Genomic DNA, 18,452 nt, shown 5'->3' with positions numbered 1-18,452 from the left:
CTGTTTCCATTCGCACCAATAATGTGATAATTTTCAATAATTAGAGTAAGGACTTAATCGCAGTAAGACTCCAGCAAACCATGCAGTTTTCATTATTTTACTATTTGCTATTATTCGCAAAGCACAAATGGTGATATCCCACAGTATAAGTGTTACTGGCCACCAGTTTTGGGCGATCTTCTCCATAATCAAATACATGATAGTATTGGGAGACAGGGCAATAGTTTCCTTACTTATTTATTTGCTTATTTTATTCATTTATCTATGACAAGCCACTGGATTGGTGAACAAAAAACAGAAGTTGCTTTACTGTAAGGGCAAACATGACTAGAAAATACCCATGGGAACACAAGCAGAATTGCACTTTAGGACGTGTTCAGTGCTGCTGGCAACACGGTCACGACTGCAAACTTCTTAAACATGACAAAACTATAAATCAATGCTATTAATCAAAGCCGTGTTCATTACAAGCTCTCAGGTGCAACGTGCGAGGAAAGGTCCAAGGACGACTGCTATACAATCTTACTCGCGTGGGGAAAAGTCCGTGTTGGTTTAGAAAGTGCAGGTTATGCGGAAATGTTAATGTAAATGATGATATAATAGCATAATAGTTATTTAAAACATTTACGGTAAAACAATACAGTTATTGTCATGAAGAATGAGTTGCATACTGGCCACATTCTTTCTGTGTTTTTGAAGCTTTGATTGTGTTCACAGTGCACAATATAACATGCGTTCATGTTTCACGTGTAAAAAAACGCGGTATTTTTCACACAATTTACTCATCTGTATTGCGCTGTTTTCACTGTTCTCAAAACGGCCTGATGTCTTTCTTGTTCTGTGAAGTCCCTCCTTCAGAAATACGTATCGAGTTCTGTTTATGTAGTTTGTTTAGTGTGTTGTGATTCGATAGTAGCTTAGCTTGCCGTTAGCTTATCTGGTGACTGACTTATTCCTGTGGGCGGAGTTTAGTCAAAAAACTGTTCTAGTGACGTCATTAAAGCAGGAAGTAGAGAGCTGTAGTCCAAACCAGCCATACGCTGTAGGCTTTGAAAGGTTAATTGTGTTAAAGAAAATATATCGCATGGCAGTGAACTTTGAGCTTTATCATTTTGCAGGTATTATTTATGGTATTAGAGCAACATTACACACTAACTAAAGTTCGAAAAATAGAATCTAGAAAACGTGACCTTTAATATATTTACGTCAAATGGTAGATTACTGGCCATATTTCGCTCTACGCCATGAAGATTTCAAACCCAGGCTGTGAGGGATGGACATCTATATTCAAACGTATAGTTTTTGTTGTTTTACAAATTACAAAGAACCACAGAAAATGTGGATTGTTAAAATGAGAAAGGACATTTGACCTAGATTGTGATAAGAATACGGATTATGTACATTATATCTGTTTTGAATATTAGCCTGTTGGCAAATCGCAAATTTTTCATGTTGTACGCATGTTACATCAAATGCCACACAAGTTGTTGTGTTTTTACAAATTTCTGAAAACATTTCTATACTATACTAATTATAAGTTTACCAAGAATTTGCATTTAAGGTGCGCAATAGGGATGGGTATCGATTCAGATGTTCCGGATCGATTCGATTTCGATTATCGGACCGATTTTTATACTCGATTCTTGATTCAACTCAATGAACACTTTTTTATACTTTATTTATAAAAAACAGTGAACATAAATTGACAAGTGGGTTATTAATAAGAATAAATTAAGAGCCACCAACCTGTATATTACACTTTTTTTATTTTAGGTACACTTGGGTACATTAAAACAGAACCCATCTCTAATTTTCAAATGCATACAATTATGTTAAATACAATACAAATTTGGTTCAAGATGAAAAATGTATGCTGAAAAAAGTCAAAACAGTCACATGCCTTGATCAAACAGAATCAGGTTATTTCATAAAAAAATCGATTTGTGGCCTTTGATAATCGATTTTTAATCGACCACGTTTTAAAAAACGACTAATCGAAAAATCAATTTTTTGCCCAGCCCTAGTGCGCAATTTCAATTCAGTTTTAAGTGTTTAAATGCCCGTTTTATTGCATATAAACCAATTTTATATTAAAATCAACATAATCCACGTTTTAATTTGATTGTGCTTGCTGCGATTATGAGCTTAATCACATTTTTCCATTGAAATATTGTGTTTACATGATGTAACATAACATTAATATCGCCAAAATTTCATTTAAATTGCAGTATGAGAGTGAATGTTGCAGAAAAGAGATATAAAAAGGCCTTAACAAGTCCTGGTGTGAAAAACTCTTAGATTAAATATGGACGTATGTACACTAAAGCAATAATGTTTGCTTTAATACAATACATCAGTGACTACCTTATAGTTATTGCTCAATTTTAAAGGAGTATTCCATTTTCTTAAAAGAAAAATCCAGACAATTTACTCACCACCATGTCATCCAAAATGTTGATGTCTTTCTTTGTTCAGTCGAGAAGAAATTATGTTTTTTGAGGAAAACATTGCAGGATTTTTCTCATTTTAATGGACTTTAATAGAGCCCAACATTTAATACTTAACTCAACATTTAACAGTTTTGAAAGGACTCTAAACGATCCCAAACGAGGCATAAGGGTCTTATCTAGCAATACGATTGTCATTTTTGACAAGAAAAAATAAAAAATATGTACTTTTAAACCACAACTTTTCGTTAAGGTCCGGTCCAGCCCGACCTAACATAAATGCGTAGTGACGTAGGGAGGTCAAGTGTTACATATATAATTTTAAACAATAAACTGACACAAAGACATTAATTAATATCATTCAACAACGTAGGAACGGTCCTCTTTCAAGACGCTTGTAAACACTGGGGCGGAGTTTCATGTTCGTCCTCTGTGACCTCTTGACGTCATGACGTATTGCGTGGGGTCAGCTGGCGCATCACGACCGGATCTGGACGAGAAGTTGTGCTTTAAAAGTGTATATTTGTTATTTTTATTGTCAAAAATGACAATCGTTTTGCTAGATAAGACCCTTATGCCTCGTTTGGGATCGTTTAGAGTCCTTTGAAACTCCGTTGAAAAAGAACTGTTAAGTGTTGAGTTAAGTATTAAATGTTGGGCTCTATTAAAGTCCATTAAAATCAGAAAAATCCTGCAATGTTTTCCTCAAAAAACATAATTTCTTCTCGACTGAACAAAGAAAGACATCAACATTTTGGATGACATGGTGGTGAGTAAATTATCTGGATTTTTCTTTTAAGAAAATTGAATATTCCTTTAACACACTGAATCACTGTAGTCAACAAAACAGTACTCTCTTATCACTAGCTAAAGACAATGACTCCCCCCTGACTTTCACTGTATTCGGTTGTATGTTAAACGTGGTCAAGATCACTAAGTGTCTAAATTGATTAAATTCAGTGTCTTAACAATCAATTGAACCTATTCCTGCTGACTTTTCAATTTGTCAATAAAACAGGTACATTAAATGCTATCGCTGTAAGAAGTGGTCATTTAACTGGTTATTAGCTGAAGTGAATTACCAGAGAAACCAATGGATGTTTATTACTGGCAGAAAAAAATGGTCCTAACGTGTCACTGGGGGTACTCGTTAAAAAGGTCCTAATATATACCATTTAGGTACAGAGATGTATACATTTGGTACTTATAAGGTACTAATATGAACTTTCAATGTGCACAGGTTTTATCATAGTGTATGGGACTCGAACCAGCAACCTACCAATTGTAAGTCCTCACTCTGTGTCAGCATCTTTAACTGCTTGATGGATGAATAGACAGATGGACAGATTCAAAACACTGTCGATTTCATCCATGACATTCTGCATATCGCTTTTACTGATTTTCTTTAAACGGATGTGTACGCTAAGCAGAGAACGTGGTTTTAAATCACTGCCATAAAAGAGCCAGAGCTCAGTTGGAGACTTCCAATTAGCTTTCTTCCCTGATGATATTGATCATAACACGAGACTCCATGAATCCTGTGGAGATGGAAGAGTACAGTGTAATCAATCACGGAGTATTTCCGCCCTAAAGAGAGTGGAAATGCAGAAGCGAATAAAAATATGCTGCAGTTAAATGCGGCCTGTAGACTCGTGAAGGCACAAACAGCGATTTCTTTGATGCATTCTTAAGCAAAGCTCTTATTTAGATACATTTTGAATGATGAGTCAAGAGCTGACCCACTTGATTTAGACCATGAGATGAGATCTCGCTTTGAAGGGCAGAGACAGGAACGAAACATGAAAGCAATTTTACTCTTAAAATAACAGTGGACACAAAGAAGGCTGTTCAAAGTCAAAGTGTGTGATGTGATCTAATGGGTGGGAGTATGCATACTATATGACTGCGGTTGGAGAGTCGACAGAAGCGGAGGAGGTGGTCTGATCTTAAGTCTGCTATATTGCAATCCACCATCGTCTCTGGGGTATACAAACACCTTCCTACAACACATCATCAGAACTTGGCCAGCTCGGAATACCAGCAAACATTTCTTGTGCCGCAATCCTAAACCATGTAGCTGAAAATGGTGCTGTGTGTTGACCGAGTCCAAAGCTTATAGGAATGAGGAGAGATCTTCCTCCCCCCTGAGAACAGCAGGTCAGACATACTGAATAATTAATCACATTGAGATACAAACCAGAATGTAACCGAGTAAATAAATACAGTACAGTGAATATAGTATTTACTATAGGTCAGTCCCTCCCGAAAAAACGTGATTATGCGATCGCATGATTTAACGCATAATCAGCCAAAGTCCGCAGATTTATGCGGGGGACGTTTTCTTTTTTCAAATACGCCACACTTTCGCAGCATAAATGGGTTTACCAAGAATGGTGTGAAAAGGGAAAAACATCCAGTATGCGGCAGTCCTGTGGGCAAAAATGCCTTGTTGATGCTAGAGGTCAGAGGAGAATGGGCCGACTGATTCAAGCTGATAGAAGAGCAACTTTGACTAAAATAACCACTCGTTACAACCGAGGTATGCAGCAAAGCATTTGTGAAGCCACAACACGCACAACCTTGAGGCGGATGGGCTACAACAGCAGAAGACCCCTCCGGGTACCACTCATCTCCACTACAAATAGGAAAAAGAGGCTACAATTAGCACGAGCTCACCAAAATTGGACAGTTGAAGACTGGAAAAATTTTGCCTGGTCTGATGAGTCACGATTTCTTTTGAGAGTCAGAATTTGGCGTAAACAGAATAAGAACATGGATTCATCATGCCTTGTTACCACTGTGCAGGCTGGTGGTGTAATGGTGTGAAGATGTTTTCTTGGCACACTTTACACCCCTTAGTGCCAATTGGGCATCGTTTAAATGCCACGGCCTACCTGAGCATTGTTTCTGACCATGTCCATCCCTTTATGACCACCATGTACCCATCCTCTGATGGCTTCTTCCAGCAGGATAATGCATCATGTCACAAAGCTCGAATCATTTCAAATTGGTTTCTTGAACATGACAATGAGTCGGATCTCAACCCAATAGAGCATCTTTGGGATGTGGTGGAACGGGAGCTTCGTGCCCTGATGTGCATCCCACAAATTTCTTCTCGACTAAACGAAGAAAAACATAAACATCTTGGATGACTTTTTTATCCAATTTTCAGTTTTTAATTGTTTTTTTGCAGATCAGTTTAAACGGGGATTGTTTTAACAATGCTGTTGTCTGTACATGACAAACCAAAAGCTACAACTTTTCAGTTTTTTCTTTCAGTTTTCAGTTTTTGTGTAAACATACCCTAAGAGAACAGATAAGATCGCATTCACTTCGCACCCCATTAATTCGGACATATTTTCATCTGGTTTTGCACTAGTGGTTACTGAATAATTTACTCCGGATTTTAAAACGGATTTAGGTGAGCTGCAAGTTGATTACGGCATGAGCTGTGTATAACGGAGGCTGGATTGATTAGCTGAACACACTGCTCAGTGTCATATTCATGAATGTATGACTGCACTCAAGCTGCTGATGCAGCACGGCTGCAGGAGTGTGTGGTGAGTTCTGGAGACAGTGTGGGAATGTCGGAGGCAACAGCTGCTCCCTGTGTGTGATTAATGAGGAAGGATTTGAGGCAGACAGTACAAGCTTACCTCCAATGAAAACACAGCCTCAACCAATGCCTGTAGAAGACAAAGGTGTGACGGATCGCACATTTGAATCAGTCCTTACCGCCGGTCTGTTGGATTTGCTCTGTGACATTTATTGCGATGTGTATAATTTATGTATTTATTTCAAAGTGTTGCATGCGGTACAAATGGCTTTGGAAATTCATCTCTGGAATAATGGGTACACGGGTTCAACCAAGCGAAGGGTGAATGTGGTCTTGGCTTCACCTTTTTGCAGCTCCAGCAGAAAACTAGATTATACCAGATCGCACAGGGAATAGGGACACTCAGTTATCTATTCATATCTCAGTATTACTCGGGTCACAGTATGATAATATTGCCATTCCTTGCAATATTTAACCTATTGCTTTTTATTCATCTTCACTGGCTCTCAACTTGATATAACAGAAATAACTAAGTGTGCGTTGACCTTTGGCTGTAGTAAAAGCGCTATATGAATAAACTTGAATTGAACTGAACAGTACGTAAAGCGTTGTTAGACTTCTCACGCTTTATACTGTTAGATTTTTTTTTAAGCTGTCACTAGGGCAGTACCCTTTGTGTACCAAGGTCCTTCATGTGTACCATTTAGGTACAAACGTGTATAAATTTGGTACTAATATGTAATTCTCATGTAATAATATGAACACTTTAGGTGCAAAGCTGTACTTTTTGAAAGGGTACAACCCCAGTGACAGCAGCAGGGGTACATATTTTGGCCATTTATCCTGAGACTGTAAATAGTCTTTCTGTCTACTTTGTTACAAAAATCCATCCATCAATTTTCTATAAATAGGGTCATATGAAGTACTGGGTCTTTTACTACGAGGCTGTTGAATGCTTTGTTTGGGTGAAAAGTGTTACATGGGTAAGATTGCAAAGTATATTTCCAGAAACTTTCCATGGAAACTTCATCCACGGAATTTTGGAAATATTCCAAATTGGAAACTTAATGTATAGAAATTATTTGAAAATTAAATATAAACAAACATTTTGTTTGGTCATAAGTAGACATGCATGCTAGGTAATTCATATTTTAAAAATGACGTCTTGACTGATTTAATTGTAAGTAGTACTTTAATTGATTCTTTCATTGAGTAACACCAAAGCATAATAAACAATGGCCCTTCAGTAAGCTGTGACAGAAAAATGTGCATGGTAGAAATTCAACGGACATTGCATTAAATCTTGTTATTTTAAAGTGCACCTATTTCATTGCTAAAAACATATTTAATTTATTATAATAAAATGTGTTCTTGTGGTTTATGGTAAAAAACACATTATTTTCCACATACCATACATTTTTGTAGCTCCAGATATGCTGCTTTCCTCAAACGCTGTGATTTTGTACAAAACTCATTGATCTGAAAAGCTCTGTGCCTCTGATTGGCCAGCTAATCTGTACGTTGTGATTGGCCTGAATACCTCTGATGTAGTGTTGTAGTCAAGACCACCTAAACCGAGACCAAGTCATGACCAAGACCAAGAAAGGCCGAGACCGAGACAATACCAAGACTTTAAAGGGTCGAGACTAAGTCAAGACCAAGACCAGTGCATTAAAACTGCATTAAAACACTTATGATAAAAAGTGTATGCCATCAGAGAAGTTGATCAAATAATCAAAGGCATTGCAGATATTTGGGAATTTATCTTTGTCTATAAGTAAATAAAAGTGAACAAACACTGAAGAGCTGAAATCAATTTAACCATTTAATCTGAACTGTCTTTCCATGGCTTGCAATCCACTTAACACAATGCAGGTGTTTTTAGTAATAAAATTAGAAAAATTGTCATTGGGAGAAACTTAAACATTGCTTAAAAATGCCAACATCATATGCCAAACCTGAATAAACTGCATAAAATTAATGATAAAAAATAAATTTGTGATGTGCCATCAGTTGTGGTCTTGACCGGTCTTGAAATAAAATTCAGAGTCCTCTTTGTCTGAGACCGAGACGAGACCGAGTAAAAATGCGGTCGATTCCAAGACGAGACCAATACCTTTAAAAAGTGGTCTTGAGACTGGTCTCGAGACCAATCTCGGTCTCGAGAACTACAACACTAGAAATGTGACGCTCCTTACCATGTTTGAAAGATTCGCTCACAATACAATGCTAACAGTTGTTAACTTACAGTCTGTGAGACAAAGCAGGAGAAATTATGATAATGTCAATCTTGTCCAATTAATAGTGAGAATTGGAAACTAAAGAGTCATTAAACTTATTAACCAAACCCTAACCTAAATCCTAACCACTGTTGTGGTTTAAACTATTGTAATATTGCAAAAAAATCAACTCCACGACATTAACTATATATATATATATATATATATATATATATATATATATATATATATATATATATATATATATATATATATATATATATATATATATATGTGCTTGGTTTAAAGAAAAAGTTGTGCGTTTTAAACTTTGCTTTGTGGTTTGTTTGGTTACTGCGCCTCAGGGGCACGATTTATAGTTTGTTTACAGGCGGAGTTTCTTTTTGCCCATTTTCCAAAGAGTTCCTCATTGCCTCAGGACTGTTATTTCTTTCATTTACTTGTTTTATTTGAGCCATTATTTTTCTATGTCTACCCCTGTATGCTTTTAAGGGAATAATGAAATAAATAAATAACGTTCTCTTCTTCTTTCATTACACGATTCGTGCTCTGGGTCTATTACTTAGCCAACACCCTTACAAAAGCATTCACGCAAATTTTCTGCACGACTCCAAAACATGCATCTGAACCGGTCCAGCAAACTCCATGCGCATATGGCGATATTATAGTTACCTGATGTGATCCGTTGATTCAGGGTCTTATTCTGTACCCTCAGAATCTCTGCCTGGCAGGAAGCAAGATGGGGCACAAAAGCTCCCAGAATTCCCTGCGGTGGGACTGATTAGAATAAAAGACCCATGGTACCCATAAAATGAGCTCCTGGGAGCCAGGACACATTAATAGCACTAAGAGCCATTTCATTGCATGGCTCACAGATCAAGACTCTGTAGTCTTTCTGACATAAAACAGCCATCCGCATTATTCTCATTTCAACATCAGTCCATAACCCCTTCCCCAAACTCTATAATTTGTGAATTGTGATTTTGCGAACAGGAGCCGGAGACGTTTGCTTGGCAGCAACGTAAACACCGCAAATGAAATTCGCTAGGAAAATAGAGTAGGTGGAGAGCCACCATCCCCATGGCCCACTTTAATTGAAACATGCACCTATAACGGAGTACAATCGCGCATATATTTCTCCGACTTCACTGACGAATGGGGTCATTTATAAAACACCACAGAGAATCCATTCGAAAAATCTAAGAGAAATAGACACGCCTTTATAATCCCCAACCAGCGAGTTTACTTAATAAATGCAAACTATAATTCGAATGCTATTGGAAAGAAACATGATGATGCTTGCTGCCTGTCAGAAGACCCCTCCAGGGATTCCATTTCTCCTTTTCCGTACATCACTTTAGTGTAATGAAAACCCATCCGTCTTTCAGATACATTTTATGTGAAGTTAAATGTACGGTTCAATGGCATCTTTAAACCGTTTACCATATGCATTTCAATTAATAAATAAATGATGCAGTGCAAAACAGAAGTGAACCCTGGAAATGAGCATCGTGGAGATTTAAGGCTCACAAACACTGGCCGGAGATGTTTTGCGTTTCTTCACAGTTTGCATTCTGGGTGTCAGGGCCTTTGCATTGTGTCGCCCATGAACCAATAAGATGAAATAGCCCTGGAGCAAATTGGCGTTTTTGAAGTTTTCAAAGTTTCCTTATGTTGCTGAGTCAGTTCAGCCGTCTGCCTGTGATCAGAGTCTCTACTACAAAGGTGTGAGGTAGACAGCAAATGCACAATTTGATTATAAAAATGTAACTAAGGCTTACCCTACTCATTTTTACTAGTCATATAAAGGCAGAATCTCTTCATTGTGACTTGTGCTTTAATAAACAGAAGATGCATACAATTTCTGCAAGTCTCTGGGTGACATTTAACAAGTTTTGGGTCAGTTCGCAATAATTTTGGCTTGTAAATAAACACTCAACGGGAATTCAACAAAGGCCAGATTTCCACAGCGACAGCAAGGTTCGCATATAATGTAGGCTACTGTGTGATTGCTAAGCATTGATTTATTTTTACCCCAACTTCCAAATAAAAGTGACCTTTACGGCTACACATTTTATAAACAAAGGAAATTTCCTCCCACTGTCACTATGCGGAGTCACTAAAGCGATGTTATCCAACATGTTGACTAGTTGCAGAACAAATCCATTGGCTATGCAACCTCGGGTGCAGACAACAGAGGGACATTAGCAGAAAATTACTGTGGTAATAATTTCCATTCAAAAGTAGTAAGCCGTGGCAATTTCACAGATATATTGCTTCTCTGCATGCAGACTGCACTTTGGTTTTGTTTGCGCAAACACTTCAAACTGTGTGACTGATTGTAAACTGGGGTAAGGTTATCATGGATTGGCATATAGTCTTACCTGACATGATAGGCTGACCAGTTATACCCATTGGTGCCATACCAAGATTGTTCATGGCAGTCGCCCAAGCAGAAGGGTCCGACATGGGCATGGCTAAAGAGCTGGAGTCCATGGCAATATTTCGTATACCCTCTGAAAGAGAGAGAGAGGCAGAACAAGTTTTAATATTCTTGTCTAAATCGACATGGCATTACTCCAACAAACAGGTCATTCTGAATGGATTGAGGCAGGGATTTAGCAGATTTGAAGTGAAAGTATTTGATGAGTGTATGTTAATATCATCTAATTTCTGACGGAGATAGCGACTTTTGCATTTGAACATATCCAAACTTTTGAACAGTACCGTATTTTCTCGCATTTCTTAAAATTCTTTCGCTCCATAGCCTACATTTCGCACAAACTTTGAATAAGAAAACAAGGCAAGGTAAAGATTTTTTTTTACTAAAATACAGACGTTAAAGACAATGAAGTGAACACGTAATTGAGAGAGATCATCAGGTTGGCAGTGTCTGCTCAGTTGTAACACAAAAAAAGTGAAATCCAATTATTGTTTCTTTTCTACAAAAATGCCTGTTGGTAAATAACGCAATAAAGTAGGGCTGGACAAATATATGTCGCGGTATATATTTTTTCAATAACGGTGATATGGCTTCTAAACACATTTCCAGATTTTTCGATATACATTACTGCGTCCCGTGGCCGTTCCCATGTCACGTCTAAAAACACGTGTTAAACACCTGTCAACGCGCTTCTTCCTTCAGAACGCGTGGCGTCTTTCACAGCTAAGCAATTATGAGCCGCGCATTCCGGAAAACGTAATGGTCGGATTTAAATCGCTCACCTGTGCCTCGCGTCAAATCATATCATTATTATTATGCAATCGGATCAATGAATCTGGTGTTCGCCCCTACGAGAAGGAGGTGCTGGGATAGTTCGCGTCAGTGGTGTAGTGGTACATGGAGAAGTGGGTATACTCTTACTTTATGCCCCAATGTTTTTTATGTAGAAGTGCCATCAAATAAAGAAGTAATTTGACAGTGAATTTACATTTCATGTTGTATGAAAGCTAAATAGAAATAAAAAATTTACATCAATTTATTTATACTATTTTTGTAAATATGATATAGTTTTATAGGAGGAGGAGTCATAGACTTGGTCAATTCATTTGTTTAGAAGTTTGTATGTACAGACATTCGTTTTGGGCATTCTTTGCAGTTTATCCCAAGGCTTTTTTTTAAACAGTCATACCGCTATCGCATCTATACCGCATCGGCCGAAATTTTAAGTATATCGGCGATAAAAATGGGCCATACCGTCGAGCCCTACAATAAAATGTATTAAAAGTGAGCCAAAGACTTAATAAATAAATTTTAGTTTGGGTGTAAGGTATGAGATGTAAACTTTCCTTAATCTTAACACATAAAACACATGCACATATGATAAGACTAATTTCACGACTAATATTTGTTTCATCAGACAGCAGGGGTGCTAACGTGTTGTAGCACAACATCACCTCTAAAACTGAGAAGGCTAATTTGAACGTCTCTTTCTCTTGGGAAAAAGACAAAGGAGAGGCATTTTTAAAAGACGAAACTGCTGCCAGAAGTCTGATGTTTTAACTTCACTAACACCCACCAAATAAGAATGATTACTATAAACAGGAAAACAGAGATCTGAACGTTCCCATATCTGAAGTGTGCCCATAGGGCTTATTGCGTGTGTGAGAGAGAACATATGGTTCCTGCGCCGAGTGGGCGGCCGGCAGTCACGTGGACCGGGTCATTTCCACAAACTATTGAGAAAATCTTATTGTGTTGGTAAGAAAATGATTACGTGGAGCTTGGAGAGTCGAAAAACAGCGGTGATAATTACATTTCAGATCCTTCAGAGAAATCAAACTGGGTGTGGGTCAAAACATCTTAAACACAAGATTTATTTCCAGCAGAATCATTCAGGACCTTTTTGACACGTGTGATTTCATTATGAGAAACTGTTGTTTTTTATGCTTCACTTCCCCATCTAAAGATAAATGACCTCTCTGGGGTTTACTGTATCTGCACACATTGAAATACTGTTTTTGTGATCATATAAGGAAAGAGTTAGTGTAATTACAAGACGACAGCAAAATAATTACTTGGAAATTATTGTTTCTATGGCAACGCTCCCAACGCCCAAAATGGATTTTTGTGCTGCTAAAACTTAATCACTATAATATATCACATCTGTATTATATTTATATTGGATATACTAAGAGAAAAGAAAACACTTCTGGTATCACTGGCCATAATAAGATTACAAATGAAACTTAAGATCACAACAAACAAGTTGAACAAAATTGCAGCTTTCATAAAATGAATAGTATTACGTCCCAGCACTACATGTCCGTGCAGCATTAAAAACCTCCTGCCCATGGCTGACGGATCAAGCACGGGCCTGGTGCTGGTGGTCTGACTGAATGCAATTAATTGCGTTGAATTATTGTAACGCTCAATGAGTAATGAATTAATAGCATGAGTTAACGTGTCCAACTCTGCCAGCCCTTATATTTATTTATGATTTCTGTGTAATATTACGCTACATCTGTCAAAATGACTCCCAGTACCTGGTTCAGGATGACCCTGTATTATTATTCGTTTTAAGATGTTCTTTTTTTCTCAAAACTTCAAACTAACCAAAATAACAGACATATTTTCTCAGTTCGCATGTAAAATTACATGTAGGGGTGCGCGGGGCAAAAACTAACGCGGGGTTAGTTGTAACACAGACTGTTTACTTTGTTGCACAAGGTTGAGCATTTTGCTATTTTTTTCACGCTGCCAAAAGACGATCTCCCGCAAACTATTGTAAATGTATAATGTTTTTCCATAGAGTTATTGATGAATGAGTGTTTTGGTGGAATATAAGTAAATTTTATCATCATATGTTTTTTTCGGTTTCTAAGTTGGGTGTGTAAGATACCAAATCCAATGCTATGTCATATTAATCAGTGTCTTGTTGACTAAAACATAGCATCGTTTTGAAATATGTCAGCAGCTCTTAGCAACTTTTTTGGTGGGATTCAAAATATTTTGACCCAGGGGGGTTATTTGTAACACTGTGTTAACCCCTTAGCACTTACGATATGAAAACCGCTAACGTTAAGTGCAATTCCTGCCGTTGTTTTAAATAGGCTACACACAAATGATTGCTGGCTGTCAACAAAATAAATGTGCCTGTCTTATCAAAAAATCGTGTGTCAAATTAATTTTTGTTCATATCTTTAATATTGATTGAATAAGGTCACGTCAAAGATTGAAATGATAATGAAATGAATGGATAAAATCAAACTTTGATGCTCATTTTCTCAGAATTTGGTTATGAAACTGTAGTATGGTTATTACAGACTGGGTCACATATAAAAAAATGTTTTGTCATAATTGTGCTGCTTTTTCTCACATATTTAGACATTTGTATCCATATTGAACTATTGTTAAAAAAGGGCTGGATGAATGAATACAGTGTGGATCCATGTCTATTATAGACAGATATATAAACAATATCCACTTCAAGTATATAGACAAAATAGTATTGAAATATTTGCCTGCAAACTTAATTTTTAGCAAGTGTTACAACTAACCCCCTGCCTGTTACAATTAACCCCACCTATGGGGTAAGTTGTAATGTTTGCACTTCTGTTACGTTTGGTGTAATTGTCCAAGAATGTTAAGGACTAGAAACAAACTTCAAATGTTCATTTGTAGCAGAGATGTGTGTGTTGCTTGTGTAAAAATATAATTCATCAAACTCAAGTATTTTTTGAATGATTGAGCCAAAACCAAAAAGCATTAGAGGTTGTGCCCCACTCTCCCCTATTAAAAAAATCAAAACAATGAATAAACGTTTCATAAGGTATACATTATACTATTTAAGTCAAAAGCCAGCTAGGTTATTTTTTTTTATACAAGAATTGTAAAAAAATACATAAACTGAAAATACAAAAGAAGTTAACAATTGTTCAAAAGTATGTTTATGTGATTATATACTGTACATTAAGGGGTGGTTTCCCGGACAGGGATTAGACTAGTCCTAGACTAAAATAAATGTAAGAGCTGTCCAAACTGAAAACAACTTGCACTGACATATCTTAAAATACATCAGTGCCTTTTAGTTTTGCCTTAAAAAATGTTTTTAGTAAGGCATGTTTGTTAAACTAGTAATATACTGTATCCTAATTAAACTAGGCCTAGTCTTGGCTTAAGATAATCCCTGTCCGAGAAACCACCCCTAAATGTTGTGAAATTAGTACATCCATAATAATCGTCCCATCCTGATTTTTTATCAGACTATAATTGTACCAACAAAATCTATAATCGTTGCGTTCCTATTTCCTACTTTTATCACCCCAAAATGTTTGAATTTGTTTTTGCGTTGCATGCAAACACTCGCTCGAATAAAAGAGGCACAGGTCAAACCCTTTAATTAACAAAACTTCCATTCTGGGTCCAAAAACAGAAAGCCATTGAGAAATTGAATGACACAAGGGTGAGTAATCATTTTTGTGTGAACTTTAAGCTATAATGCTGAGGATGTGAATTATCCTACTGCAATTCTTCAAGCTGGATATTTGCAAAGCAAAAGGGTACCATCTGATTGAACACATCTCCTGGTTAAGCATACTAACAGTCTAGAAGTTAACATATAGGAACTACCGTATAGATTATAGAGGCTCTTTCGAGAAGCTCTATAAATGCAGCCTATTTAATGTGCCGTTGTTAAAGCCATCAAAGCAAAGCTTCTGTAACAAATTTAACACCTTTAACAAACAAATTCAAAGACAATTACTGTTGGACTTCAAAACGCCTGCTGTGAGCAATGTTCCTGTTATTAGGCATAATTTCTTAGAGCTTCGGTTCGGGTGTGTACTTTGATAGTTTTGTGTAATAAACCGATATTTAACACGTTCAGGGCTGCACTTGGTGTCAGTACCACAAAGAAACAAGTCAGATCACATTTAGTGGAAATTACACGAATTTCTTTTCCCAAATGGGCTTATGGAACGTCTCTATGACAATGCACTTGTCCTGACCTAATAAACCTGCTTTAAGAGGAAGTGAATTCGCGTGGGACAGTTTGATCTCTTTTGATTTTTCTCTCGGTCACCTTTCCGATGACCATTAAAAGTTGGTTTTACCCTTCCGACAGACTGAATAAGTAAAAAAAGACTGTTTCAAAGTCACAGGGGATGGATTGGGAACGTGTTCCCCCCAAAGACCTCTTTTACTTCATCTCCAGCTCTCAGTCACACATACACACAACTCTGTCTCACTGTGTGTTCACAAAACTAAAAAGCTGTTCATGGCTCACCGCCCAAAGCAGAAAATCTCAGATAAATGTATTTTATGATCTACAAGGTCTTAATAGCTAGACTGACAATTACTTAAAAATGTCATTTGTGGTTATGAAGATGCATGGAAAATGTTTTTACATATCATATTTAATATATTTAACCTGAACCCTACATTTTTTACACAGACATGAGGATCTGCGTACAATGTGAGTGACACAATTTTCGTCACCAGAAAAATGTGCATGTACTGTATAGGCATTTTTGAAACCCCATATGCATTGCTTACTGTATGCGCGCCAAGTAAAATAAACTTTGCAAGGCTGTGCGTTCGGACAAAAAACAGACTATAAAACAGATGTCGTGTACAAAAGAAGACATGAAGAAAAAATTAATTTGACTAACGTTGCATGATGTATACATAAAGGTGTAACTGCAGCATAATTGTATATCTTTAATCCTCTCGCACAATGTGTAAGGGAGTAATATTTGATTCTGTCAGACATTTGCATCGCAACTCAAGGTCTGGCTAAACAACTTGAATGTTTGAAATTGTTACACACTGCATAATTTAGCACACAAGAAAGTGCTAAATAGCTACGCGGTGTGTATACCAAACACAATGGAATCGATGTTTAAAACTTTTCTTCATTCAAAAGACTCTTCTCACTTCATAAGTGAAATTCAGTTGTCTCTCTCGAGATTTGTCAAGCTGGAGCAGGCGCGAATTAAAGTGAAGTCGCTGGGGATTCGCCACAATTGCAAGCCTCATTATTCCAAACCATCACAATTTCAATCAGCTTTCTGGATAACCTTGAAAAGACAAGTTAATCCGGCTAACAACAAATGACTGTTGTGGCTTTGAAAGTAGGCTAAGTGTCATATGCCAAGCAGAAAACACGCCAACCTCAATAGATCACATTTATAAGGTTTGAACTGTGCAGGTTTGAGATAGCCCATCCTCGAGGACTCTCTTTTAAACGGCAAACACAGATGTCTAAGTGACAGCCATCAGAGATACACTGTATTAGGTTTCCCATGAACTTCAAATATCTCGAGAGCACTTCTGCTGCAAAGATACGATGGCCATCCAGAGATAAACGTTATTTTCTCACAGAATAAACACTTGATTTTCAGTGCTAATGCCTCTCAGGAGGTTCACTGAGTGCGCTCTTTATTGACACATCTATGGATTATCCATGTCTTGATGAAGATAGGATGAAGAACGATTACATGAATAATTACACTTCCAACAGTTTCGATTTTCCTATTGAATGAAAGGCTGAATGTTTGAAGTTATAATTTAATTCAAGTTAACTAAGTATGGTAACGAAAACTGTTCTAGGTTGAATTATGAAGGGGTGGCAGGACCACATATCATAAAACAAATAGATCTGGTCTTGGATGCCAATTGGTCAATACAGCGATCAAGCTATGCAAAGTAACATTTGAAGTGGATCAAAAAAGTTCATCAAAGTTGCCCTAAAACAAGAATAGGTATTGGTTTTAAGACCACTTTGATGAATGGTTTTGATCCACTTCAAATGTTGACTAGTGTTCTAATGTCAATGACACAGAGTGGTCATTTTTAGCTATAGTTTGTTTATCACTGCACAGAATGCTTGGAGATTCCTAGTTTTGGTTTAAATGTGTGCATGTGGCTGAGGATTTTATCCGGAGCGAATTACAATGCAAGGACTACACTGATGACATGTCTGAGATTAAACCATCTAGTAAAAGAATAAAATGTGTGCATTTTTTTCTGCTTTAATCATAAACCAGTGCATCGCGTACCGTAACATTAAGCTGGTGAACAATCTCAGCTTTAGTGACTATGTTTACATGCACAAAAGTTAATCAACCCGACTGAATGTAATCCAATGGAAAATTACGACAAAACATTGCAATCTGATTAAAATGTTCATTTACATGTACATTCACAATAATCCGTCCCAAAAATCTGTACAAGCACATAGCCAGGGTTGCCAGACTCGCGTATCAAAACCAGCTCAATCGACATTCAAAACTAGCCTAAAAGCATCCCAATAACTATCACAGCCCAAATACCAATAACTAATAAACAAAATCTTTTCATCTTTAACCCAAAGAAAAAAATTACTTGCTGAAACAATAAGCCCAAACTGAAGTCTGCAAAAAAGTTGAGGACTTGGCAACGCAGAGCACAACATCTCTCATCAAGTTCAAGCTTTATCTCTGGATAGATGTACAGAGTCAAAGTTTGAGTTGGAGAAAGTTGTTCTTAAATGGGTCATTTCACAAGACTTTTAAGATGTAAAATAAATAAAATACCCCACAAATAATTTATTATAGCATGTTAAAATTGCTACTTTGTAGGTGTGAGCAAAAATGTGGTTTTTAGGTGTGTCCTTTAACATGCAATGTTATGAAAATAACATTGCTGATGAAATGCAAACACTGATCGTCACTGATTTGTTTGTTGCAATTAAAAAAAAACAAAAAATGTATCTTTCTCTCTGCACT

General features: G+C 37.0%; 1 protein-coding gene across 3 annotated transcripts in view; it reads right to left on the bottom strand.

Annotated features, from left to right (window-relative positions):
- The window catches only part of enox2 (ecto-NOX disulfide-thiol exchanger 2), a 302,121-nt gene that overhangs the window by 89,512 nt on the left and 194,157 nt on the right, over window positions 1-18,452 (bottom strand). For all 3 annotated transcript variants that reach the window (XM_065271218.2, XM_065271235.2, XM_065271223.2), the window contains one exon: window positions 10,628-10,759. In XM_065271218.2, coding sequence (XP_065127290.2) covers window positions 10,628-10,759 — 132 coding nt within the window. The remainder of the gene's footprint in view (window positions 1-10,627; window positions 10,760-18,452) is intronic.

This window comes from Paramisgurnus dabryanus, chromosome 16, assembly GCF_030506205.2.
Source record: "Paramisgurnus dabryanus chromosome 16, PD_genome_1.1, whole genome shotgun sequence".
In the NCBI taxonomy this organism is placed as follows: Eukaryota; Metazoa; Chordata; class Actinopteri; order Cypriniformes; family Cobitidae; genus Paramisgurnus; species Paramisgurnus dabryanus.
This window is presented reverse-complemented; position numbering and strand designations above follow the sequence as displayed.